The 26655-nt window shown below is 46.9% G+C and overlaps 2 protein-coding genes across 8 annotated transcripts in view; one reads left to right on the top strand and one right to left on the bottom strand.

Annotated features, from left to right (window-relative positions):
- LOC138754268 (NAD kinase-like) overlaps positions 1-5073 on the top strand; it is a 59793-nt gene extending 54720 nt beyond the window's left edge. For all 4 annotated transcript variants that reach the window (XM_069918251.1, XM_069918249.1, XM_069918252.1 and 1 more), the window contains one exon: positions 975-5073. In XM_069918251.1, the coding sequence (XP_069774352.1) occupies positions 975-1046 (72 nt within the window). In that variant the 3' untranslated portion in view covers positions 1047-5073. The remainder of the gene's footprint in view (positions 1-974) is intronic.
- Positions 5074-8045: 2972 nt separating this feature from the next.
- Positions 8046-26649, bottom strand: LOC138754267 (uncharacterized). Of its 4 annotated transcripts, none has more exons than XM_069918246.1 (9): positions 26488-26649; positions 25102-25279; positions 21656-21801; positions 14868-15047; positions 13905-14021; positions 11387-11473; positions 10210-10357; positions 9085-9131; positions 8265-8652 (listed from the first exon to the last, which is right to left on the bottom strand). In XM_069918246.1, exons 1-8 carry the CDS (start codon positions 26575-26577, stop codon positions 9103-9105), a joined length of 975 nt encoding a protein of 324 aa, XP_069774347.1. In that variant the 5' UTR covers positions 26578-26649; the 3' UTR covers positions 8265-8652; positions 9085-9102. The 4 variants fall into 4 exon arrangements, with proteins under 4 accessions (XP_069774346.1, XP_069774347.1, XP_069774349.1 ...); XM_069918247.1 differs by having other exon boundaries at positions 8272-8360; XM_069918245.1 differs by lacking the exon at positions 10210-10357 and having other exon boundaries at positions 8046-8360.
- Between the last annotated feature and the right edge of the window lie 6 nt (positions 26650-26655).

The raw sequence follows: 26655 nt of genomic DNA, 5'->3' as shown, positions 1-26655 counted from the left end.
TGCGGGCTGTCGGGGTGTGCGTGCGGGCTGTCGGGGTGTGCGTGCGGGCTGTCGGGGTGTGCGTGCGGGCTGTCGGGGTGTGCGTGCGGGCTGTCGGGGTGTGCGTGCGGGCTGTCGGGGTGTGCGTGCGGGCTGTCGGGGTGTGCGTGCGGGCTGTCGGGGTGTGCGTGCGGGCTGTCGGGGTGTGCGTGCGGGCTGTCGGGGTGTGCGTGCGGGCTGTCGGGGTGTGCGTGCGGGCTGTCGGGGTGTGCGTGCGGGCTGTCGGGGTGTGCGTGCGGGCTGTCGGGGTGTGCGTGCGGGCTGTCGGGGTGTGCGTGCGGGCTGTCGGGGTGTGCGTGCGGGCTGTCGGGGTGTGCGTGCGGGCTGTCGGGGTGTGCGTGCGGGCTGTCGGGGTGTGCGTGCGGGCTGTCGGGGTGTGCGTGCGGGCTGTCGGGGTGTGCGTGCGGGCTGTCGGGGTGTGCGTGCGGGCTGTCGGGGTGTGCGTGCGGGCTGTCGGGGTGTGCGTGCGGGCTGTCGGGGTGTGCGTGCGGGCTGTCGGGGTGTGCGTGCGGGCTGTCGGGGTGTGCGTGCGGGCTGTCGGGGTGTGCGTGCGGGCTGTCGGGGTGTGCGTGCGGGCTGTCGGGGTGTGCGTGCGGGCTGTCGGGGTGTGCGTGCGGGCTGTCGGGGTGTGCGTGCGGGCTGTCGGGGTGTGCGTGCGGGCTGTCGGGGTGTGCGTGCGGGCTGTCGGGGTGTGCGTGCGGGCTGTCGGGGTGTGCGTGCGGGCTGTCGGGGTGTGCGTGCGGGCTGTCGGGGTGTGCGTGCGGGCTGTCGGGGTGTGCGTGCGGGCTGTCGGGGTGTGCGTGCGGGCTGTCGGGGTGTGCGTGCGGGCTGTCGGGGTGTGCGTGCGGGCTGTCGGTGCATGGTGTGAGTGTGTATAATTTGCCTAGAGAGGGCATGTGTTTCCACATGTTGACCTGACCATCCTTTCCTGACAGTATCTCCATCACAACCTCCTGCTACCCGGTGCCCTCAATATGCTTCAGGGATCCAGTGAACGACTGGTTTGAGAGCCTGGCTGAGTGTTTACACTGGAACGTGCGGAAGAAACAGAGTCACATTCCTGACATGGAGGATGAATGAACCACTGAGAAGCATCCTCATAGAACTTTTCAAAGAGCATTTCAACAAATCTGAAGAATTTGATTTTGCCCGTGTGCCTTGAACATCAAACGAACTTTACTGCTCCTCTCTTCCTACAACTTTTAACAATGATTTAAAACTGTTAAAGTTTGAACACTTAAGACATTGATCATGTGAGAAGCTGTCAGATTTAGACATAACAGCATGGTTTTATATTTATAACAATGCAGTTCTCTAACATGATCATGGTTTGGATGGGAATAATTTGTAGAGATGTTTATCAAATGCCTTCATCTTATCAGGAAAATGCTCCTGGATTGTTTCAGTTTTTACTGTGGTTCCAGATGATACACTGAAAGTGGGGGGGGGGGGGGTTCTGAGTCCAGGGGGTCAGTGACCCAGTTGGGCCTGCTGCTGCTCCCCAGGCTTCATTCCACCCTCCTGGCAATCCAGTATGAGAGCGTGAGGTACGTACTGTCAGAGTATGGTGAGTTGGCACTGCCACAGACTACTGTGGTGTGGGTGGAGGGGAGGCACTGCCACAGACCTCAGTGGTTCTTACCAAATCTGCACATCATTGGGCTTCATTTTGCCTAATTTTGCAGTTAAAGCCAATTCTGCTTCTTCCCAGGTCTCCAACTTTGCAGATTTATGGTTGAAACACACTGCAGTGGCTGCTTTGTGCACAGTCCCTTGTTTTTCCCCTCCCACCTGCCCCAGTTACACTCAGTCTAAAGGCCCTGTCTCACCTCCCCCGTGTCACACTCAGACTGAAGGCCCCGTTTTCCCCACCCCTCTCCCCATGTTACAGACTAAAGGCCCTGTTGTTCCCCCCCCCCCATGTTACACTCAATCTGAAGGCCCTGTTCCCCCCCCACCCACGTTAGACTCAGACTGATTGCCACATTCTCCTTCCCCCCCCCCCACCAATTCCATTTTACATTCAGTCTGAAGGCTCCCCATCCCGCGTTACTCATCTGAAGGGAACATCTCCAGATCTGACACCAGGTCAGATCTTGTGGTTCTGACTTTACCCACGGATTGAGGTCACTCACTAATGTAGGGTCGGTTATTTATCCACAATTTAGTGGGAACTGGAATTTGACATACATATGAGCTGTAAACACACAGAAATGCTGGAAGAACTCAGTAGGTCTTGCAGTGATCAGAGGAGGTAAAGATATTAAACCGTTGTTTCTCAGGCCCAAAACGTCGGTAATATATCTTTACCATCTATGGACGCTCCAAGACCTACTGAGTTCCTCCAACATTTCTGTGTTTTAACTATAATCACAGCGACTGCAGACTTTCCTGTTTCAATCTCTACATATCAGTTACCATAGTGTCAGACCTGCAGAGTGTGTTTCAGGAAGAGGTGAGAATGGGGCAGAGTCCTATTGCATCTGCTACCTTGCTTGAAGATTGAACACTGGGCCCTGATTTTCTTCCTGCTTCACTTATGGTCAGGGTATTGTTACTCTTGATGCCAATGTGTTGGCCACAGAATTGCATATCCGCCTGGAGGAGGAGTAGGGACCCAGCTCGTTAGGTAAAGGTTACTCTGACAGCTGCAGTGGGGAATGGTCAGGCCTCAGCTCCACACATCTTCCCCCTTCATCACTGACCTAGTCAGTGCTTGAATATGTGCAGTGCCTCTCAATTCATCCCTGAGAGTTGTGTGGTCTGCTGATTATTCCAGTCATTTTCCATCCTGACCTGGAGGAATGAAAAATGAAGTGAAAACAAAATGCTGGGAAAGGTTAGCAGATCAGACGGCATCTGTAGAGGGAGAAACAGTTCGGGGTTTGGACAATGCTGTTGACCAATAGTTCTGTTTAGGGTAGTTTCTGTTTGTATTTCAATGATCCACTATTCAATGTTTATATTTTGTAATTCTCGATGATCTAGTACATCTTCAAAGCTTGGCTAGTCCCATCCAGTCTTCTCGTGGGCCACACATTCTGGAGGCTTCATGCAGGTTCATTTAACAGGCTTGATTGTGTTCACCTACACCCAGAGCACAGGGTCTTTGTGTTCACAGAAGGCAGGGAATTCACAGCCTGAACATTTCAGGTTTAAGTTCACATTTGTCGCCCCCTGACCAAAGTGTGGCCTGGATCACACATAGTATTTTTGAAGAGCGAATCTAGTTCAATAGAGAGGGCTGCACTAACACAGTGGCCTTTGTCCTGCGTCAACATCCACTTCTCTTCTGGCTGGAAGGTATCGGGGGCTTTTCACCAGGGGTCATAAAGACCTTGTGAGTGGGAGCTTGACTTGTGAAGTCGTTCCTTCTGCACAACACCAGCTCTGTTGTGCTCTGCACTGGGGACGTGCTGATGTTGGGATTCTGCTCAGCCAGTCTCCAATAGCCAGATGCACTTTAGATAAGAGAATATTTTGCACTTTTGAGCAAGTATGTTTTAAAGAAGAATCATCTAGGCACATTGATCCTTCTTGCTGAGAACGTGATTGGGACTGTAACTGGTCAATGGCGAGGCTAACCCTGTGGCGCCTCTCCTGCAGAATAAGGCCTGCCCACTAATGAAAGCTTTTTTTTCTCCCAGGCACAGTTGGTGTTTGAATGATTTGCCCTTTTCACTGTCACATTACAGCTTCTGTAATGGGAAGTACTGCCCAGAAATGGGTGTGCTTGCATTTACAGGTCCCAATCCTGTACGTTGTCTGATAAGGGTTCAGCTGCTTACTGCATTTCAAGGTTCCACACATGTGCTGGGTGAAGTGTGCACTAGATATTACCTGACATTTCCGTGGAGTCTGGTTTACTGTCGTCACCCCAATCAAATTTCTCACACTGTCTTTTCCAGAGCTTTGTTTTGTCTTTGCAACCCAGGTGGTTGTGGTGTGCGGTGGTGGGGTTCTTCCCCACATGTTTCAGAGACTGAATCAAATCTTCCTGCTGGGTGGGGTGAGCTCTTGGAGGCTCTGACCCACAGAACCTGTCCTGTGACAGGTGGCAGTGTGGTGAAAGTTCCACCGCCCAGTTCCATTCTATCCTCTGCCTCCTCTTTGTGTGAATGCGGCCAAGGTTGCTTCCCTTACTGTGTGGGGTGCTGATGGGGCCACTGTGTATTTCACTCTTCAATCTTAACTTCCAAAGGTTTGCTGCTTAAGTCATCGTTAATCTTGTGCTGTAACACGTTAATTTATTAAGAAGTGGTGTATCTCTTTGCTGCCTTGTAAAATGCTAATGTTAATTTCTGTACACTTTAGTCTCTTAAATTTGCTGAATTAGAGATGAATTGTTCCTCCCTCAGACCACAGAGAGTAAATACATTGAGCTGTAAGTGAGAAAAGTGTCTTCAGAGGGTGAACAGCACCTATTGCCTGCAGTTTGCCTGATTTAGTTACATCTAGAATTTTCTTTCCAAAACTATCACGTATACTGACTTCAGTCTTGACGGTGATTCTCACGACACATCCCAAATATCCGATGTTTACATAGTATAATTGGAGATGTAGTTAGCATTCTGCAGAATTTAAATTTAAACCAACTGCCTCTTGTAAATTAATCAGTTTAGCCCGTGCAATTTTATCATAACTGAGTTTCTAGTCAAGTATAAATAATGTTGAATTCTTGTTACATGCAATTGTGATAAATGAATATCTTGTACTCCTGTGTCAGTATCTGCCTGGTTGAGTTTTACAGATCCTATGTACAGGTGTGAGGGCTTTTGAAAACCTTTAAGAAGATAGCAGTGCTTCTGAACTTTCCCTTCAGAGATGGGGGATTTATTTTTTAACTATGAAACACATAACAAGAGAATGTAGCCAAACAAAGTTTGTCCATTGATCTGAGTAGCTTCTAAATTTCAGCTGGGATCATGCTTTTTGTCTGAGACTTGTTTGCTGGATGTTAGTAAAAGTGTTATTTGTAGGACAATATTTTTCAAATCTTTTACTAAATAAATGAACCTGTTTTTTAGACTGCTACTTCTGAAGTCTGTTTTCTCAGTACTGATCTAGCACGTACAAAGGCGAGGTTTGATTCAGCTGTAGTTGGGAAGCTGAGAGTTTGGACACTGAGCAAAGCACAGAAAACAAACCCTTCAGCCCTTCTAGTCTGTGCCAAACTATTATTTTGCCTCGTTCCACTGACCTGCACCCAGTCCATATCCCTCCATACCCTTCCCTTCCATGTACCTGTCAAAATTCTTCTTAAATGTTAAAATTGAGCCCACATTCACTATTTAAGCTGGCAGATCACTCCACACTCCCACCACTCTATGTGAAGAAGTTCCCCCTAATATTCACCCGAAACTTCTCCCCTTTCACCCTTAAACTCATGTCTTCTGGTTTGTATCTCACCTACTCTCAGTGGAAAAAGCCAACCATATCTGTCTCCCTCATAATAAATACTTTGATCAAATCTCCCCTCATTCTATGCTCCAGGGAATAAAGTCCTAACCTATTTAACCTTTCCCTGATAGGTTGTGCCTAAAAGGCCTCTAATTTTGGAGGAAAATACAAAGAAAGTCACGTCCGGGATTCAGGAGGATGCTGTCGATCCTGGTTACTGTCGTGACCTGGAGCTAAATCAACAGGTATGTACACCAGGGCAGGATCAATATGAAAGGTGAATCATTCACATGACCTGTGAATCGCACAGAATGCTCGGGAGCAGCAGTAGTGTGTGTCCACTGAACGCTGAAAGCCAAGAGCATATGGGAGGAATGGTATGTTGGTTGTGCTACAGAAGCCACTCTCTGCCAGTAAATCCAAGCCCCTGACAATTACGACATGGTTCTTCCAAGGAGGAAGTTCATTGAAAGGAAGTGCAGCTCTGCTGCGAGAGTTGGCGAACCCTGCTGATGGGCTGCTTTCTTGGATGGCAGGCTATTTATGCATAACCTCTCCCTGGCCACTTGGCATTCGTGATTGGGTTGTTCATTCCCTCTGGGGCTGCCAGCATTGTACAGTGTGGAAAACCACACCTTCATGTAAGAGGCAGAACATGTTGGAAATTCATTCTAGTTATGGTTTGAATTTAGAGTTCTAGCAGCTGGAGATTTTCTATGTCTCCACATCCCTCCCTTGCTGGATTCCCGAGAGTAACGCACTTTGTCACAAACTCAGCAGCTCACACAGCATCCTTAGGAAGTAAAGGGGACCAATGTTTCAAGCCTGACCCCTTCTGGACAGTCAGGAAATTGTGTGAGGGAACTGGAGGCTGACATATCCACAGCCCAATAACCTACCCAAGAATACTTGAGGAAATGCCCCCAGAATCGATAGATGCTTTTCCAAGGGGCAATAGATTGAAACGAGCCACTGGGTTGGAGGACAGCTGATGCAGCCCACTTTTTAAAAAGGGATTAAGCACTTAGTCTGACATTGGTGGGTCAGTCAGTTTGCAGATCATGCAAAGGTTGGAGGAGCTGTGGGTGGTGTAGAAAGTTGTCGCACATTACAACAGGATGCAGAGTTTGGAGAAGTGCCAGGAAGAGTTCAATTCGAATTAGTGTGAAGTGATGCACTTTGAAAGGTCGATCAAACCTGAAGGTGGAATATATGGCAGATTCTTAAGCAGTGTGGAGGAACAGAGGGATTTGGAGTCCAGTCCACCGATCCTTCCAGGTTGCTGTGCAAGTTGAAAGGGTGGTTAAGAAGGCTTATGGTATGCTGGCCTTCATAGTCAGGAGTCGAGAGGTAATGTTGCAGCTCTATAAAACTCTGGTGAGACCACACTTGGAACATGATGTTCAGTCCTGGTCACCTCATTGCAGGGAGGATGTGGAAGATATGGAGAGGGTACAGAGGAGATTTCCAGGATGTTGCCTGGATTGGAAGCGAGGTTTACAGAGCAGGGACTTTTCTCTTTAGAGTGATGAAGGAAGAGAGGGGACTGAATTGAGGTGTATGTGAGAGGCATAGATAGGGTGGACATTGTTAGGTCTGCTTTGTTCATGAATGAGTGAGACAAACACCAGACTGAGTCGAAATCAGGGTTCTTTGTTCTTTATTACCGGATTGTAACACTTGCGACTAAACATGTTAGTCGGAGAATGCATTCTGCCGTTATCAGCAAAATGGTGATTTTTTATACCCTTGGATATGTGCTTAGAACATCATCATATCATTACTTGTCCAATGACTAAAACTGTTGCTATCCTTTCCCTGCTAGCTTCCTGCCTCTCAATCCATCAATGTCTCTCTTATCTTGTAAGTACAAGGATGCATTCACATCTTGTTACAGCCCTGTACATTCCCATCTCATGATGTTTTACCTAACAGGAGTACAAGGACACCTCCCCTTCTTGTTACTGCCCTGTACAGGGTAACTCCCTACACATTCCCATCTCATGATGTTTTACCTTACAACATCCAGCACTCTTTCCTCAGGGTGACAATAGCAAATACCAGAGGGCATCTGTTTAAGGTGAGTGGAGGAAAGTTTTGGGGAAATGTCAAAAAATTTTTTGTTTAATACAGAGTTGAGGGTGCCTGGAATGCATTGCCATGATAGTGGTGGAGGCTGGAACAATGAATGTAAGGTAGAGAAAAATGAGATTGTTGTGTAGTAGGTTTACACAGGTCAGGACAACATCGTGGGATGAAGGCCCTGCACTGTGCTATGTTCAACAATGAGTCAACAAATGAACCAATGGGGTACAGCAGGGCATTAAGATGGCCTGAGGATTTGAGTATAGCACATGGATGTCTTCCAACAGGGTGCAGGATCATGCACACAGCCCCAGTCTGTGGCTCATGAGGGAGGATGTTCTTGGTGTGGGGGAAGTGCAGTGAAGGGTCACTGGAGTGATCACTGGGCTGGTACGATGGGCGATAGAAAAGTATGGAGAAATGATGCAGCAGGTGGTTGCCTGGGAAAGGGCTTGGTTTCATCGATCCACTCTCCAGTTAATAAAATTCATGCATTCGCAATTAACTCAGTTACAACTAACCACAGTAAAAAAAAATTTAAAGTTTCAGTTCCAAACATTATTACAGAAATATAGTGATATAAAAATAGATATCCTCCTCAATCTCGTGATAAAACCGACAGTTTACACAGATGTTCCTTTTCCAGTTGAGTACAGGGACATGGAAATGTTACTGCCAAGTGACAACATGACCCCACATCCATGCGATCCAGTCTAATTCCACACTGGGATTCGCAGCTTTCCCAGTCCTGTGGCAGATTTGGTAAATTCCACAGAATATGGAAGAGAGTTGAAGGCACCTGGAGAAGCTGTGGCCTTGGGAAATGAGCCAGGAACCTGAGAGAGAAATTATGTTTGAGCTTGACAATTTTTCAGGCTATCCTCTTTGCCCATTGACTGATGATGTGCATCTTGCAGGTCCAGAGAAGTGGGTCGCAGCTCTGCAGCAACACGAGCAGGACAGGCCATTGGAGCACCCAGCCCATTGGAGCACCCAGCCCATTGGAGCACCCAGGCAATGGGAGTACAGCCTGGTTTGAAGCAGTGAAGGGCATTTGTAATCGTTGGACTGAAACCAGTGTGGGTAAATACCTCCCAGTGCTGAGACAGCTCCCCATGTCAAACATTCCTGCATCAGGAGGATTGAAGAGAACAGCATGATAAAGACGGGCATTATAGAAGGCCATTGAGCTCCTTGGCCCAATTTCACTATCAAATATACACATCACAAACAACCACGGATCCAGCACCAATCTCACAACTGGCCACAGTCCGTTCAACATCCCTCCACCATTACCCTCGACTGAGCTAGTTATGTATCCAACCATATCCATGAGTATAATCCAAGTTTGTGGAATCTCCCCACAGAATTTAACCTGTATGTTGAATTCCACACCTGGTTGCTGATGGAGGACCCTTGTTCCTGGGTTGCTACAATATCGATATTTTGCAGGGTTGGGTGGGGATGGTGGAAGGAAGGTAGACTTGAAGGAGGGTGGTAGAGATGTGCCTGGAGGCAGAGAATTTCATAGGGAATGAGGGCGATAAGGATGGTGCTTACCCTTGGAGATGTCTCAGCCTAAGGATATGAGCTGGCCACTGCAAACACTGTGACAGGAAGAGAAAAGAGACACATCATGAGATGTTTGTTGACCCAGGTTGTAAAGTTGCTTCCTGCACAGTTGGAGTTAGCACCAAAACAGGCCCTTCAGCTCTTCCTATGTGACCAAGTGACCTGAGCATTTCTCATCTGCCACGTGTTGGCCTGCTGTCCCAGTTCATCTGGACCCTTTGGTAGCGTGAGATTACCTTCATCACTGTGCATTTTCCAACGGTTTTGGTGACATCCCCAAACTTGCTAATTGATGATTTATCCAAATCATCAACATTGTTGGAGCCAGCACCGATGAGCTCTGCACTGATCACAGCCTCCAGACTGAGTAACATCTCTCCACACCCACTCTGTCTCCCATCACCAAGCCATTTGTATGTCCAGTGGACCAACTCCCTTGCGATCTGACCTTCTGGACCAGCCTACCACATGGAGCTTGAGCATAGAACTGTAGACCACAGGATCAGGCTCTTCACGTGTCTACTGAATACATCAAGTAAAACTCTGCTGCTTGCTCCTAGTAGATTCTTAAATATGAGGATTGGATCTGCTTCCACCACTGTTCCTAGCAGTCTGTTCCAGGTCCCCATCACTCTGTGTGAAACATTTACCCCATCCATCTCCCTTGAATTTCCTTCCCCTCACCTTCAACACATGTGATGCTGTTACCCTGGGCAAAAGACTCTGACTGTCACCATGATCTTACAAACAAGCAGAGAAAACAACCCAAGTTTGCCATCTCTCCCCGTAACACACTCGTTAAGATAAGCAGCACACTCGGGAGCTTCTTCTGTACCCTTTCCAGAGCCTTGTGTCCTTCCCAACCACCAATCCCCACATCTCATTGAGCCCATCCTCTTCTACCCCTTCCACACTCAGCCCACCCCTTCTCCCCATCCATCTACGTTCCCTTCAACCCCAGCACACTCTCCCCCCACACCCCCAGCCCACCCCTTTCCTCCCTTCCCCATACTCCACCCAACCCCCTTTCCTCCATCCACACCCGCCTTCCGCCATCCCCATCCAACCTTCCAGTCCCCTTCCCCCCCACTCCCCTGAGCACTGCCTACTTACTTCTTTCCTGATCACTGTGACCAAAGTAGTGGGAGACTTTGACCATCAACCATAACAGAGCAAGTTTGATGATGATGGAGAATATGATGCCGGATCCAGCCCCAGCTTTCAGCACGACACTTTCTCTGTCCAACCACACCACACTGATCTTCAGGCAACAGTGAAGAGAGGGAGACACATTAATATGTTGGACAGATACTAACCATCTCCTTGGGAACTGGGAATGATGGGTGCTCACACACCACACCAAATGGCAAGCTAACTAGTTACTAACAAGGTTTATGAACCTAGGACCCTCCTCAACTAAGGTCACAATCGATGAAACCACTCGAAGGCCTTCCTGGGTTCTGCACCTCTGCGCCTCAATGAAGATGTGGTGGCTCCAGACAGAAGGATCTGCTTTGGGTTGGTGGCCAGTGCACCTGTCCTGCGATGCTGTGAAAGGCCTGTCCAGATTCACCTGCCAAAGATCTGATCCAAATCCACCTGCACAACTGGAGGGGCTGCAGTGAACCTCAGTGGCTGGGCTGCGCACCTCGGATCAGCCAGTCTTGCACAAACTACTCCTCGGCCTGAGACCAGGGTTGGGGAGGCTGGGGACCCTGCACTCCCGTCCCTCTAGAGTGAATTCTGGAGGCCTGCCACAGTAGGTCTGAAGGAACAGGCCAGTCATGAACATTTACGTGGGTCAGTGTACTGAATAATCAGGGGAGTGCAGACTAAAACCAAACTTTCCCAGCATGTTCACCACTGCCAGTAGACTCTATGTGTAAAAGGAATGATACTCCAGCTCACTTACCACATAAATCAGCTCATTAGGGGCAGCACGTTGGCACCGCACTGTTAGAGCACCAGTAATCAGGACTGGGGTTCCAATCCCACGCTGTCTGCAAGGAGTTTGTATGTTCTCCCCGTGTCTACATGGGTTTTCCCCGGGGGCTCTGGTTTCCATCCACCCTTCAAACTGTACCGCGGGGGGGAAGTGTAGGTTAATTGGGTGTAATTGGGTGGCCCGTTAACTGTGCTGTATGTCTAAAGTCTAAATCTAAAATTCCATTAACAATGCCACCAGCATCAAATGCACCTTCCCCTTCTGTTGCAGAAACCGCGAGGGTCTTGTGGATCCAATGTCCTGATGTCTTCTCCCAAATCTACAACCTCTCCACTCTCTACTCACCAGGTAGATCAAATACCCCAGGTAGGCCAACTCCGGGAGATTCTGGACCAGGAATATCCGTACAAGTGGCTTATTTTCCTTTAGGATCTGCAATGAGGAAATTATCTGGCTTCAAAGAGTGCGGAGGAGCATCACTGAGAGGGCAGTGCCAGGCTTCCAGTTCTGGCATAGAGATCACGCCTCGTGGGCTGTGATGGGTTTTGCCTAGTGGATCACCCAAGTTCTCCTGGAGAGTTCCTGAGGACTGAACCCCAGCACCCAGTCTCCTGGGCGACAGGAACCTCTCCAGAGAAACACTGGATTGCAGAGTGGTGACAAGCAGGAGGGACTCGGTGGGCCAGGTGGCCTCTGTGGTGAGAAGTGGTCAGTTAACATGCCCACTTGGGACTCTTTATGGAGAATAGGAAGGGATGATATGGCATTTAAAGGGGGAGCTGGGGAGGGGAAAGGTGGTAAGGTATTGGGAGAGGTGGGGGGGTGGGTAGAGATCACTGAGGGGATAAAGGTTGGAAAGGAAAGTGTCAGGACAGTGGAATGAGATAGTGGTGGGAGTACCTAAAATTAGGGTTTAAATACCATAAGGTTTAAAGCTGTCTGGGAGGAAGATGATGTGGTGTTTGCACTTAACCGCACCCTGACAATGGCAGAGGCTGAGAATAGACATGTCCTTGTAGGAATACTTGGGGAATTGAAATGGTTGGCTACTGAAAGTTCAAGCTGTGGCCCACAGACGGTGCGTGGAAGTTGCAGAGAAGCAACTTGCTTCCAGTTAAACTAAAAATAGTAAAAAATGCGGAAATGGAACAATTGCTGAGGAGTATTGAGTAATTGAGTGATGCTTACCCCAGCACGAGGCAGCACTTGGCCACAAAGCATTCTCCAGACCATAGCACTGGGAAACATCAGCAACACGGCAAGCAGTGAGTGAAATCCACAGTAACCCAATGACAGCAGCACAACTCTCCAAGTTACTGCTTTGGTGGGAAAGGATGTTTCAATCACTGATGGGATCAGAGAGCCTGTGGTGTTTCTGCCCTTCCCAAATGCTGTGATGGGCATGGAGAGGAGCACAGGGCCGGGGTCATAACCAGGGCAGGGTTCACATGGAACAAGGATGGGTGGGCTCCTCCCTATCTGTGGAATATACCACAGAGACCAATCTTATTCCAGCTTTATTTCATCCCAGCTGTTACCATGGCAATCTGGTCCCATTGGGATTTGGTGTTCTTGAAATGTTGCTGCCTCTAGGATCTTGCTGTGCACAAACTGCTTCCACAGGGGACTTCACTGGTGACAAGTGGTGTGTCTCAGGGTTCAGTATTGGGTCTATTACTGTTCGTCATATACATTAATGATCTGGATGACGGGGTGGTAAATTGGATTAGTAAGTATGCGTAACTGTGGTCAGTGAAGAAGGGTTTCAAAGCTTGCAAAGGGATTTAGACTAGTTTGAAGAGTGGGCTGAAAGATGGTAGATGGTGTTTAATGCAGATAAGTGTGAGCATTACATTTTGGTAGGGCTAATCAAATTAGGACATACGGTAGGGCAGTAGAATAGAGGGATCTAGGAATAATGGTACATAGTGGCATCATGTGTGGATAGGGTGGTGAGGAAGCTTATGCTATGTTGGTCTTTATAAATCAGAGCATTGAGTCTAGGAGCTGGGATGTGATGTTAAAATTGTCCAAGGCATTGGTGAGGCCAAACTTGGCATATTGTGTCTAGTTTGGTCACCAAAGTATAAGAACGATATCAACAAATTGGAGAGAAGGCAGAGAAGATTTACTAGAATGTTGCTGGGATTACAAGGTCCAAGTTAAATAAGTTCAGTCTTTATTCTTTGGAGCATAGAGGGGATTTGATTGAGGTATTTAAAATGATTTAAGGGTATAGACAGAGTTGGGTGGAGAGGCTTTTTCCTTTAAGAAAGGGGGAAATACAAATGAGAATGTGAGTTGAGAGCCAGGGGGCAAAAGTTTAGAGGAAACATGAGAGGAAACTTCTTCACTCAGAGAGTGGTGGGTGAGTGGAACAAGCTTCCGGACGAAGTGGTGGAGGCAGACTCGATATTAACACTTGGCCGGGAAAGGAATAGAGGGTCACGGGTTGAGTTGGGTCAGTGGGATTTGGTAGGAGAAAGTGTTCAGCAGGGACTAGAAGGGCCAGGTTGGCCTGTTTTTGTGCTGTAATTGTTGTATAGTTATATATGGGCCATGTCCTCCGTGAGGCCCAAAGAGATGTGAAAGACTGAGATGAGGAGGAACTGCTTTTCCCGGAGGGTGATGAGTCTGTGGAATTCATTGCTCATTGAAGCGGAGCAGTGGGCTCAGTAACTATATTTAAGACAAGGTTGGATAAATTTACTGGGGGAATTAAGGGATATGGGGAAAAGGATGAGCCCATCTTCAGATCAACCATGATCTTATTGATTGGCAGAGCAGGCTCAACGGGCCACAAGGCCGACTCCTGCTCCTATTTCTTGTTCTTTGGAAATGTGTAGTCATTCTTGGTACTTACAGCTCCAAGGCCAATGGCAGCTTTGAGGAGTGCCCAGAAGATGCCGAGTCCCAGGATGATGGTGTGGGGCAGGGAGAGCTGCTGGCTGCCAGCACCCAGGAGGACACACAGGCAGAGCTGCAGGAAGGAAGGACATGTTAGCAAGGCTGCCTGAGCTACATTACACTAGCACACTTCACACGCACACGTGGAATTACAAGAACAGATCCTGGTTTACGTGGAACCAAGCCTTGGGGCAAACTCTCACCTGCTTCAGAAATGTCCAACAGGGGAGTCCAGCTCCATCCACACCTATAATTGTTTTAACTTAGACATACCACAAGACCGTGCCACCCAATTAACCTACACCCCCAGTACCGGAGGCCCTGGGGAAAACCCACGTAGACACGGGGAGATCAAACAAACTCCTTACAGACAGTGCGGGATTCAAATCCCGGTCACTTGTGTTAACAACTATGCTCCCCGTGCTGCCAATTGTCATTGGGCCAACTCAGCTCAGAAAGGTTGGCAGAGACACAAGAGGAAAGGGTTCGAGGAACAGAGAAACCTGTAGCGGGGAGAGAGACACGACCACGGTGGGAACGGGATCCTTGGGGATAAAATTGTCCCTGTTCCTCCTGTGCAACATGTCACAAGTTTTACTCTGCGTCAGGCCAGGCCCAGACATCGTGATGTTTCAGGAATTCTGGGATGAGTGGGAAGGAGGAAACTGGTGAAGACTTTGCTCTGTGGAAATTGTGACAGCCCAGGAAGAGTGGTGAGTGACCCTGTGGGGGGGGACCCTTGGGTGGGGGACTTAAGGTGGTGGGAATAGGGGCTCATGGTGGAGGGTCCAGTACTGGGAGACCAATAGTGGGGGGAAAACTGCCATCCTGAGCCAGTGATGGTGGGTCAGCAGACAAAGCAGGAGTTGACCTGCACGGATACCCCCCCCCCCCCCGAATATGCACAGCCCATGGTCACCTGAGCCTGCAGGTCAAAGGTCACTACGGAGAAGCAGAGAGTGAGGGTGAGGTAGTGGGTCTGTGCGCTCTCCAGAGCCCCACCCACACGGAAGGCCATCAGCCTGGGGCTCTTGATCAGGTAGCCCACCGTGAATGTGATTAGGAACAGTCCACAGGCCACAATGCATCCAAAGCGGATCTGAAACACAAAGCGGGAATGGAGCAACATTAGTCCCTCATTCTGCTGAATGGCTCAGGCCCCTGGCCGTTCAATGTACAGTAACAATCTGGAGGAGGGGCAGAGTGTTGCTTATCTGCTGATGACATGACATTGAGAGGCTGCAGAGAGATATAGATGGGTTAAGTGAGTGGGCAAGGGGTTGGCAGATGGAGGATAATATTGGCAAATGTGAGGTTATCCACTTAGGAAGGAAAAATGGAAGATCAGATTATTATTTAAATAGCAAGTGATTACAGTGTGTGCCAAGCAGAAGGACGTGGGAGTGCTTGTGCATGAATTTCAGAAGGTTGGTTTGCAGGTGCAACAGACTGTCAATAAGCAAATGGAACGTTGGCCTTCATTGCTAAAGGGATTGCATTTAGGAGCAGAGAGGTTATGCTGCAAGGTACGAGTGAGGCTGCAACTGGAGAACTGCGTGTAGTTCTGATCTCCTTAATTGAAGAAAGATGTACTGGCCTTGCAGGTGGTGCAGAGGGGGTTCACTAGGTTGATTCCAGAGATGAAGGGGTTGGCCTGTGAGGAGAGATTGAGGTGTCCGGGTCTGTACTTGCTGGAATTTAGAAGACTGAGAGGGGATCTTATAGAAACGCATAAAATTATGAAAGGCATAGATAAAATAGGTTCCCGTTGGTGGGGTGTAACAGATTTATGTTTGTCTTTAATGTTAAACTATATTTATAAAAATGTCTTAGTAAAGTAACTTATAGAGTTAAAATATTGTATCTATATGTTTAGTAAGTTTGCTATGGATTGGTACAAGGTCTTACACAGGTCACAGCATTTTATAGAGAGCCATTGTTTTCTGAGAAGTGTGTTCATTCTCGGAGTCGACGTGTTTTGGACAGACAGAGTGAATGGATTTCAAGTAGGTCTTAATTATTCAAGAACTGCTGAGGAAGCCATCTGCTTTTAATCAAAACCACTTAAGCCTCTTGAACAGATGAAGTCAGAGGTTGTAAAGCACCAGGTCCCGATGGATATTCTGTGGAATTTTATAAAGCTTTTTCTTCTACTCTCTCTCCCTGGCTGATTAAGATGTTTGATGAATCTATCACATTGGGTAAACTACCACAATCATTTTACAGAGCTACGATTTCTCTAATCTTGAAAAAAAATAAAGACCCGACCGAATGTTCTTCTTATAGACCTATTTCTTTGTTGAATGTTGATTCTAAGATCTTCTCTAAAATTCTAGCGACAAGACTTGAGAAGATATTACCATATATTATCTCTGAAGACCAGACTGGATTCATTAAAAATCGTTATTCCTCCTTTAATATTAGAAGATTGATGAATATTATTTACACTCCTTCACATAAGTCTTCAGAATGTGTTATTTCACTAGATGCTGAGAAGGCCTTCGATAGAGTAGAATGGCCTTATTTATTTACAGTTCTTGAAAAATTTAATTTTAGTCCGATATTTATATCTTGGATTAAACTTCTTTATAATTCCCCAGTTGCCTCTGTTTTTACTAATACCCAAAGATCGCCATATTTTCGATTATTTCGGGGCACCAGGCAAGGGTGCCCCCTTAGCCCTTTATTATTTAACTTAGCTTTAGAACCTTTGGCAATTGCTATCAGAGAAGCACCCAATATTACTGGTATTATTCGTTGCAGGGATATTCATAAAGTATCACTATATGCAGATGATTTATTGTTATATATTTCCAATCCTGAAAATTCTATTCCTGCAGTTTTATCTTTATTAGCCCAATTTAGTAATTTTTCGGGATATAAACTGAACTTAAATAAAAGTGAATTATTCCCTTTTAATGGATGGGTTCCTATTTATGATAGTTTGCCTTTTAAAATAGCTAGAGACCATTTTATATATTTAGGGATTAAGATTACTAAAAAACATAAAGATTTGTTTAGGACTAATTTTTTCCCTCTATTGGACCTGGTCGGCAGTTTACTTACCAATTGGTCACCATTATCCCTATCCATGATAGGCCGAATTAATGCTATTAAGATGATGATCTTACCTAAATTTTTATATATATTCCAAGCTATACCTATTTTTGTTCCTAAATCTTTTTTTGATAAGGTCGATTCTAAATTGTCCTCGTATATTTGGCAAAACAAGAATCCTAGATTGGGGAAAAAATATTTACAGAAATCTAAATTAGAGGGAGGGTTGGCATTACCCAACTTTAGAATTTATTACTGGGCAATTAATATTAGTTACTTAAGGTATTGGTTGAATTATTCAGAATTATCTCTAAATCCCCATTGGGTAAATTTAGAAATTAAACTGATACAAAATTTTTCAATTAGCTCTATTTTGGGAGCTGCTCTCCCTTTTACTCTTACTAAATTATATAAACAAATTGATAATCCAATGGCTAAACATACACTATGTATATGGTTTCAATTCCGGAGATTTTTTGGCCCTAGTCATTTTATCTTGGAAACTCCTATTGTACTAAATTTCCTTTTTCATCCCTCTCTAATTGATCAAGCTTATTTACTCTGGAAAGTTAAAGGTATAACATGCTTTTCGGATTTATTCTTGGATAACTCTTTCATGTCATTTGAACAATTATCCATGAAATATGATTTACCTCGATCTCATTTCTTTCGATATTTGCAGATTAGGAGTTTCTTAGTTTCGACTTTACCCTCTTTTCCCAATCGGGAGGCTACGACTGTTTTAGAGGATATACTATATTCAAAATTCCCTCCAAAAGGTGTGATATCTAAATTATATAATATAATTACAAAAATAAATTCTGGGACTTTTGAAAAGTTTAAAAATGATTGGGAAAGAGAACTCAACCTTCATATTTCCAATGAAAATTGGAATAAAATTCTGCGACTGGTAAACTCTTCTTCTCTATGTGCAAAACATTCACTAATACAGTTTAAAGTTGTTCATAGAGCTCATATGTCTAAAGATAAACTCCATCGCTTTTATTCTCATATCGATCCTATATGTGATAAATGTCAATTGGAAATAGCTTCCCTTACACATATGTTTTGGTCCTGTCCCTCTTTACAGAATTATTGGAAGGAATTTTTTTCCATTATATCTACTGTTTTGAATATTGATTTACAACCACATCCCATTACTGCAAGTTTTGGATTACCTATGATAGATTTGACTTATTTATCTCTTCCTGCGGATCGTATGATTGCTTTTCTTACACTAATGGCTAGAAGATCTATACTATTGAATTGGAAAGATGTTAATCCTCCCACTGTTTTCCAATGGTTTACCCAAACTATACTATGTTTAAATTTAGAGAAAATTAGAAACTCTGTCTATGAATCCCCTTCTAAGTTTGAGTTAACCTGGCGACCATTTATTCAATATTTTCATTTGTGGTGAGTTGATCTGGCTCTGTTTTCTTTCTATGATTATGTATGATAATTGGGCTGTAAGATGAGATCGGAGTGATCGACGTGGTTTAGCTATATCTGTAGGTTTTTTTTTTAAAGTTTTTTTAATTCAGATTTGTTTTTTCTTCTTTTTTGGGTTTTTTTTCTCTTTTTTCATATATTGTTATTAATTATATATTTTTTTTAGAGATAGTTCACACCCTAAACTGATCTAAAAATTTTTTTATGATATATTTTTATTCTGTAATATTATTGTTTAATATCTCTGTATTAATTCATTACTTACTATGTATTTTTTATATCTCTTTGAACTGTATGTGTTTATAAATTATAATAATAATAAAAAGATTGAAAAAAAAAGAAAGAAGTCAGAGGTTGTTATGGATATGGAATGGATTTGAAAAAGGATCAATTTTGGTAGAAATAAAACTGATGGTCATGTGGTTTCCAAGAATTGGGACTCACCTCAATGATTATGTAACAGTCACATGATTTGGAGAAATATATTACTATATTCACACATTTTGAGTTCAGTTTTGGAACAGTTCAGTTTGGAGTTCACAGAAGTCAAAACCCTGTGAAAGACAGGGTTGAGTTACAGTAACCAGAATTGGTGCTGTTTGTTGTGTGTTACTCCTGGAAGAATGGGAACACAGAATCAGTGGGTTTTGAATTAATGAAGACCACTTTTATCTCTCTTTGGAAAAGAGGACAGAATTCTACTGGGTCCATTTTTGACTTTTGGTCACTTCATTTAACCCTTGTCTGGTTTGTGAGTTCATCATGGAAGAAGATAACCACATTTGTTATCTTTGAGAAGAGGGCAGAATCTTCGTTTGGAAAATGTAATTGTGAGTAAAGAGACATGAAGATCTGATGTTTAAAAGTGCTTTATAATTATTTCTTAACTGAGAATTTAAGACCTTCAAGCAAGACTAAAATGATGCTGAACTTTTAAAGATTGACTTTTCAGAGTGGGACTATGAATTACACACACCCACATGCTTAAGTTTGTGCATAGTGGGGATAAGATTAGCGATAAGTAAGAAATATTATGTTGTTAATAGTTTAATAAAAACTATTATTTTGATTTCCACTGTCCGGTGAATTTTCCATTGCTGTTCCTGTGTTAGTCCCTTTAGTCCCAAAAATAATTAAAAGGGTTGTTAGTTCGTAACAGGGGAGACGACTAAGGGACATAGACTCAAGATTCAGGGGAGTAGGTTTAGGATGGAGATGAGGAAGAACTGCTTTTCCCAGAGGGTGGTGAACCTGTGGAATTTGCTGCCCATTAAAGCAGAGGAGATGACCTCAGTAAATATATTTAAGACAAGGTTGGATAGATTTCTACATAGTTGGGGAATTAAGGGACCTGGGGAAAAGATAGGTCAATGGAGATGAGCCCATCATCAGATCAGCCACGATCTCATTAAATGGAGGAGCAGGCTCAACAGGTCACGTGGCCGACTCCTGGACACCCCTGCTCCCCGTGTCTGTACCTCCCCCCGCTTCCTGAGTCTGTACCATGTCCTATCTGTAGCATCATCTAAGAGGCTCATTGTATCAGCTTCCTGCAGTGATCCCAGTATGTACCATCGACAACTTGACACCCCCCAACTCATGAGCTCTGCTCTCAAGGACAAGGGCAGCATCTTGTGCCTTTCTGGAGTCAGAAGCCTGGCTGGTCATTTGACTCAATTTTTTTTACCCTCGGACACCTGGAACAATGCCCGCCAGTGGCGCTGTGTCCTCAGCAGCATAGTTCAGTGGTAGCAGATGGTATCTCATCCCCCTTCACAAGGGCCTTCAGGGCTGGACGTGCTCGTCTGGGCTCCTGAGCAAAGCGATAGAGAGTTTGTTTTTCTGAGCATCATTATCCAAAGAGATTCGGTGCCTGTGTCTGGCATCGGAAATGGAGGTGGAGGGATGGTGGCTGACAAAGTGTGGGGAAGGTCCAACAGGGGGAGGGGCGAACAGGATTAAATAATTGTTCAGCACAGGCTTGATGGGCCCAAGGGCCTGGTTCTAATGTGCAAAATTAAAGCTCAAGGAATTGGTCCACAGGTCCTGGAGTTGGATAACACAGAAACAGGCCATTCAGCCCATGATGACCCTGCTGACCCCTCTTACCTGTCTGGCTATATCCCGCCCATTCATGCCTGTCCTCTTCAATGTGGTTCCTGTTGCAGCCTCCAGCACCTCCTGTGGTTTCTCATTCCACACACTCACTCCACTTTGTGAAACATCTGCTCCTCACATCCCCTTCTCCTCCCTCTCACCTTACACCTCTGCCCCCGTTTCAGACCCCCCACTACGGGATTCCTGCTACCTATACTATCTTTCCCACTTTATCATCTTATCATCTCTCAGCCTCCTTCGCTCCAGGGGAAAACAGACCCAGTCTATCCGATCTCTCCTGCTAACTTGCCCTTCCATCCACGCCACATCCTTTAGAATCTTTTCTGCACCCTCTCCGACTTCATCACATCCTTCCTGTGGCATGGTGACCAGAGCTGCTCCAAGATGTGCCCCACTAAAGTTCTGTCCATCTGCAACACAACTCTTGTACTCAGTGTACCATGCCTCTCACCATGATCCCTGTGAACCACTGGCCTGTGGGCAACAGACTGGCATTGAAAAACAAGCAAGTGGTGACAACTGGGAAATCATTGGGATCAGTGTGGGGGCCAGTCGTTCACTGGCAGTGACACTGACAGAACCTTATGCATATTGGTGGTACAAAAGTGGGTGGGATGGTGAGGGGAGTGAAGTGGAGGGTGGGATGGTGAGGAGGGAGTGGGTGATAGACTGGGTGTAGATCAGGCAGGGTGTCCCACTCTGGTCAAATAAATATCTGGAGAAGGGTCTTGTACGCTCCAGCAGCAGATTGGGTTCCATCAGCCCATTCTCATTAAAATTTGAAATATTTTGCACCTTTGTATCTTGACCTGCTTGTTAACCAATGTTGCTCACATGGTCCCGCCTACTCTGCGGTGACCCCTCCAATTGTCTTGCATGTTGTGTCCTGGGGTCTCTGCAGATGGATGTTCCCCGGTACCCTGCTTCTCTCCTCATGGGTGCTACCAAACCTGCTGACCTATTCCAGCATTTTCCACATGGGCTCACTGTTCTTTTCATCCCATTCAGCGGCAGGTTTCGGGGTCTCTCCTGCCCAAGTTCCTGCACCTCCTTGTGTCTCTGGGAACCTTTGGCACTCACCTTAACTAATTTATTTTCCTCCGGTTCAGCTGCAATGAAGTTCACCAGAGAACGGACCAAAACCAGCAAAACGGAGAGACTGAACACCAACAGCTCCTGTCGGTTCTCCTGCAGCACACCACGTAGCACGTAGTAAATACTGAACACTGCAGGAGAGATGCAGAGAGGGCAGGCATCAGGACCAGAGTGAAACATGAACGTCTGTACATGCTGAGATCATTGTAAAAACACAGAGATACTGGGAGCAACTCAGCCAGTCTCGCTGCGGCCACAGGAGGTCAAGATCTATTACTGACATTTCAGCCCTGAGCCCTTCCTCAAGGTGTAAGCAAAGAACAGGAAGGTGTCAGAATAAAGACAAGACCATCTGGGGGAGGAGTCCAGACCAACAAAAGGTGTTGATCAATCATGATAGAGGAGAGGTGAGAATTGATTCTGGCTCTGAAAGGAGACTGAGGGAAAAGGTAGGAGGGGGGAAGAGATGGAGGGGTTGGGAGAGGAAGGAGGGGAAAGGGAGGGAGGGGAAGTAAGGGGGGAGTGGGAGAGAGAGGGAGAGGAAGCAAGGGGGAAGGGAGGAGGAGGGGGAGAGAGAGATGAGGAAAGGTGACAGGAGGATGAAGTGGGGTGGGTTTAACGGAAAGTGGAGGGTGCCAGAGTCCCAGTGCCACTGGTACGAGCTCATTCAAACAAACCACCTGTAATCAACCAGAGTTCCCCACTAAAGTTCAGTGTCCTGGGGAGAGGACAGGCCAGATCATGCAAGTTATTGGACTGACACCAAAAGTTTCAAAGGCTTCAACAGCAGGTGGGGCTCAGGTTAAATATTGGCGGTGTGAGTGTGATCCCTGATGGCGTGAATGATTTAGGAGCGATTCTGGGAGATGGGTGGATCGATTGTACTCACCTGCTGTTCTACAAGCAGCTGGAGGTAGTGGAGGGGGTTGAGGGAGGTAGGGGTAGTGGAGGGGATGAGGGAGGTAGTGGAGGGGGTTGAGGGAGATAGTTTGGGAGGTAATGGAGGGGCTGAGGGAGGTGGAGGGGGTTGAGGGGGATAGTGAAGGGGATTGAGGGGATAGTGGAGGGGGTTGAGGGAGGTAGTGAGGGGGTTGAGGAAGGTAGTGGAGGTACAGCCACGAGCAGGGTGGGGGTAATAAAACCGTGTTTCAGTCTACATTTAAACTGCTTCAAAAATGTCCGTGACGCTGATAAAACGAGAATAACGAGAAGGGAGGCTATTTGCCCCCTTGTGTCTGTGCTATACTCAATGAGATGGTGACAAATTTAACAAAGCACTAGCCCACGGCACTGAACCTCCAAGTAACTCTCAATCTGTCCTTACTCCTGCAATGATACAACCATAGTCACCCTTCCTGTCCTGAGGAGGGAGAAATGTTTAACGTTAATTTCTTCACATCTCTTATTGATGTCACAGTTAACCACAGTTCTGTTTTCTGAAGACGCTCGCCTGTTGAGATTATAGTTCAGGATGTGCCCGGCAAGTGACTGCAGATAACCTCACCCACTGGGCTGACTTTGCTCAGATCAGAGCAGCCAGACCAGTGAGACAATGCTGTGACCCAGGTTCTCCACATTGGGCAAGTCCAGGGAAAGGGCCTGGGCAGAGGAGACCAAGCAAGAGAGTGACACATAGCTATTAACTCAGGAATGGTTGTGGGGCAAGTGTCTGGGTGAATAAGTGAATGGGTTGGACGAATGAAGGGATTACTTCCATCCTATGAGACGAGCAGCTTGGGTTGGCTGTGGCAGTGATAACAAGACAGAGAAGTGGATGTTTGTGGGGTGGTGAAAGTGGTGTCACAAGTGGGCAGGGTTGTAAAGAGAGCCTTGGGTATCTTGGCCTTCATAAATCAAAGTATTGAGTGCAGGAGCTGGGATATTATGGTAAAGTATAAGACACTGGTGAGGCCCAATTTGGAGTACTGTTTGCATTTTTGGTCACCCAACTACAGGAATAATGTCAATAAGTTAGAAAGAGTGCAGGGAAGATTTACTAGGATGTTGCCCAGACTTCAGGAAGGGAGTTGCAGGGAAAGGTTAAACAGGTTAGGACTTTATTCCCTGGAGTGTAGAAGAATGAGGGGAGATATGATGGAGGTGTGGGGAACTTTTAATATTTGGAGAATTTTCAATCAAACAGAAGAATAAACCAAAAGAAAAACATCGGTATCAGTGATATTAACAAAATAAATACAAACTTCCATCCAGACTCAGTATTAAAGTGAGAAAAATGAAGAGCCAATGTGTGATTCAATGATTATAATAGTTCGCCACAGACGAGAAGGGTTTCTGTGTTGTCAGGTTCTATGATCGTGGAGCTGTTCTGGGGAGTCAGAACCAGGTATGAACTGTAATTAGCTCTGCCCCAGAAGGGAGGTGAGAGTAACTGTTCATCAGTGCCTTGTTGCATGATTTGATCTTGCCAGTTTGCCCATGGATTGTGTCTGGTTTGCTGATGTAGCTAACCCTGTCACAGCAGGATCTACTTGTCTGGTTAATGTTATCTGTGAACCACCTGATGCCATTGTCTGAGCTCCAGGATCAGCCGACTCGGTCAGTACGTGATGCTGGACCTGGGGCGGCTGCTGTTTAATCACAAAGTACAAGCAAAATTTGTTCCAATAAAGAGTGAAGAAAAGATCGGGGAAAGGGCTGGACTCATGCGGTGCTGACAATGGGACTTACACTGATGACCCACCATCCTGAAAGTAACATTTCAATTAAAATATCAACCTCCGACAAATGGCAGCGGTGAGCAAACGTGGAAAGGATATGTGTAAAAGGCACGGATCACCCAGTTTCTATCACATGTGAGTAACTGAAGGGGCAGAAAATGAATGGGCCAGACCGACACCGGGTTATGGGCCGGACCGACACCGGGTTATGGGCCGGACCGACACCGGGTTATGGGCCGGACCGACACCGGGTTATGGGCCGGACCGACACCGGGTTATGGGCCGGACCGACACCGGGTTATGGGCCGGACCGACACCGGGTTATGGGCCGGACCGACACCGGGTTATGGGCCGGACCGACACCGGGTTATGCGCCGGACCGACACCGGGTTATGGGTCGGACCGACACCGTTTTATGGGCCGGACCGACACCGGGTTATGGGCCGGACCGACACCGAGTTATAGACAGGACCGGACCGACACCGGGTTATGGACCGTACCGACACCGGGTTATGGACCGGACCGACACCGGGTTATGGACCGGACCGACACCGGGTTATGGACCGGACCGACACCGGGTTATGGACCGGACCGACACCGGGTTATGGACCGGACCGACACCGGGTTATGGACCGGACCGACACCGGGTTATGGACCGGACCGACACCGGGTTATGGACCGGACCGACACCGTTTTATGGGCCAGACCGACACCAAGTTATAGACCGGACCGACACCGGGTTATAGACCATACCAACACCAAGGAGTTGTATGATGGAGATGGAAATATCTTCATGGTTGGAGTCTCCACTTTCTGCTTGGGTCTGTTGGGCGATGCTTGCGATGGTAATGCCCAGGACGACGAGAAGGGAGAGGTTTGCCACCAGGATGTAGATCTTTTCCAACTGGGTGAGTTCTGAACATTGCTTAATCTGGGAGAAGATGAAGGGGTGAAACGGAAGCTTCAGACATTAATGTATCTTTTTGCTGCAGCCACTGTGATTCCCAACAGTTCACCTCTCCCGTACTGAACTGGACGGGTCGTGGGCCCCATATCTAGTACAGGATATCTATAAATTGAAAACTAATGCACAGGAGAGAGAGATTCATGGAAACCTTTACTGTGGTACTTGGGCTGGATTGATCTCCGGACTTATGGCCAGCACTGGGAAAACTCACAATGAGGAATAGTCGGTTAATAGAGAGTGATAACAAGGGTCGATCTCACTGAAACACGCAGGGCGAGGGGGAGGGGGGGGGTTGATCCTGTGGACATGGGGCCAGAAGACTGCGTCTGCTGGCACGATCTAGCTTTCACGGTGAAGACTGTGACTAGTGGGTTATGTTTCGGTCGGGCTGATCCTTCGTAATATTTTGGATTTGAACATTGATGTCAAGGTCAGCGGTAACTGCCTTCAAAGTGGGATGGGAACAGCCTTCTTCTCCTTTAGCAGCCCTGTGGCAAGGATTCTCCCACATGCATTGAGGTGCGCCCCAGTGATAGCAGGGCTAACAACACATTTTCAAGTCAGGATGGGGGAGAACGGAGCGAACCTGCAGGCAGTGATCAAGGTTCAGGTTTGGCCAATACTTTGTGGACTTCACAGACTGTGTGCTATGTTGAGGGAGGGAAAGGCTAGCAAGGTTGCAGCAGTGCTTCCCCAGGCAGGTAGACAGTCCTCCATTACATGTACATTGGGCAAAAGGGTCAGCTTGAAAGTGGTGGGCTAAAAGGCCTGTCTGGTGCTGTACAACTTTGATTCCATGACCTTATTGACAAAGGTCAAGGCATCACTGCCCCCATCCTCCATCTCTTGCTCTTAAATGGAAGGATTCTCAGACTAACAGTCTAATGCATTCAGGGACACGAACTGGTCTAAAATTCATCCCTGTCTAAAACAGGTGGTATCAGACCACCACCACTCCCCCCCCCCCACCCCCCGCATATCCTCTCCGGACCTCCAGAGCCAACGGATCTCCCCCCACCCCCCGGACTCCCAGAGCCGACGAATCTCTCCCGGACCCCCAGAGCCGACAGATCACCCCTGGAAGCACCAGATCCTCTGCTGGGACCCTGTCATGGGACAGAGTGTTACTGTGCGGCCCCAGGGGACGAGCCTGACTAACACCTCCTCCTTACCGGCCCACACGGGGTTGGCACCAGCTCCTTGTGCCGTGGCTTCAGGTTTGGAAGCAAATACTCGCGTTCCTCATTATTAGTAGCCTCCATGTTATCCCTGTAACAGGCAACACTGAAAAACAAGCTCCTAGCGCCAGCGACCCAGGTTCGAATCCACCGCGGTCCGTA

Source organism: Narcine bancroftii, chromosome 2, assembly GCF_036971445.1.
Source record: "Narcine bancroftii isolate sNarBan1 chromosome 2, sNarBan1.hap1, whole genome shotgun sequence".
Taxonomy (NCBI): domain Eukaryota; kingdom Metazoa; phylum Chordata; class Chondrichthyes; order Torpediniformes; family Narcinidae; genus Narcine; species Narcine bancroftii.
Note: the sequence above shows the minus strand (reverse complement) of the source record. Positions and strands in the feature narration are given on the sequence as shown.

Excerpts from the sequence above, each read along its gene's own strand:
- LOC138754267 (XM_069918245.1), bottom strand. The coding sequence starts at position 26,577 with ATGGAGGCTACTAATAATGAGGAACGCGAGTATTTGCTTCCAAACCTG. Across the intron at positions 11,474-13,904 it reads CTGCCATTGGCCTTGGAGCT|ATCCTAAAGGAAAATAAGCC; the intron begins GTAAGTACCAAG and ends TCCTCATTGCAG. Across the intron at positions 9,132-11,386 it reads TGGGGTATTTGATCTACCTG|TGTTTGCAGTGGCCAGCTCA; the intron begins GTGAGTAGAGAG and ends TTCCTGTCACAG.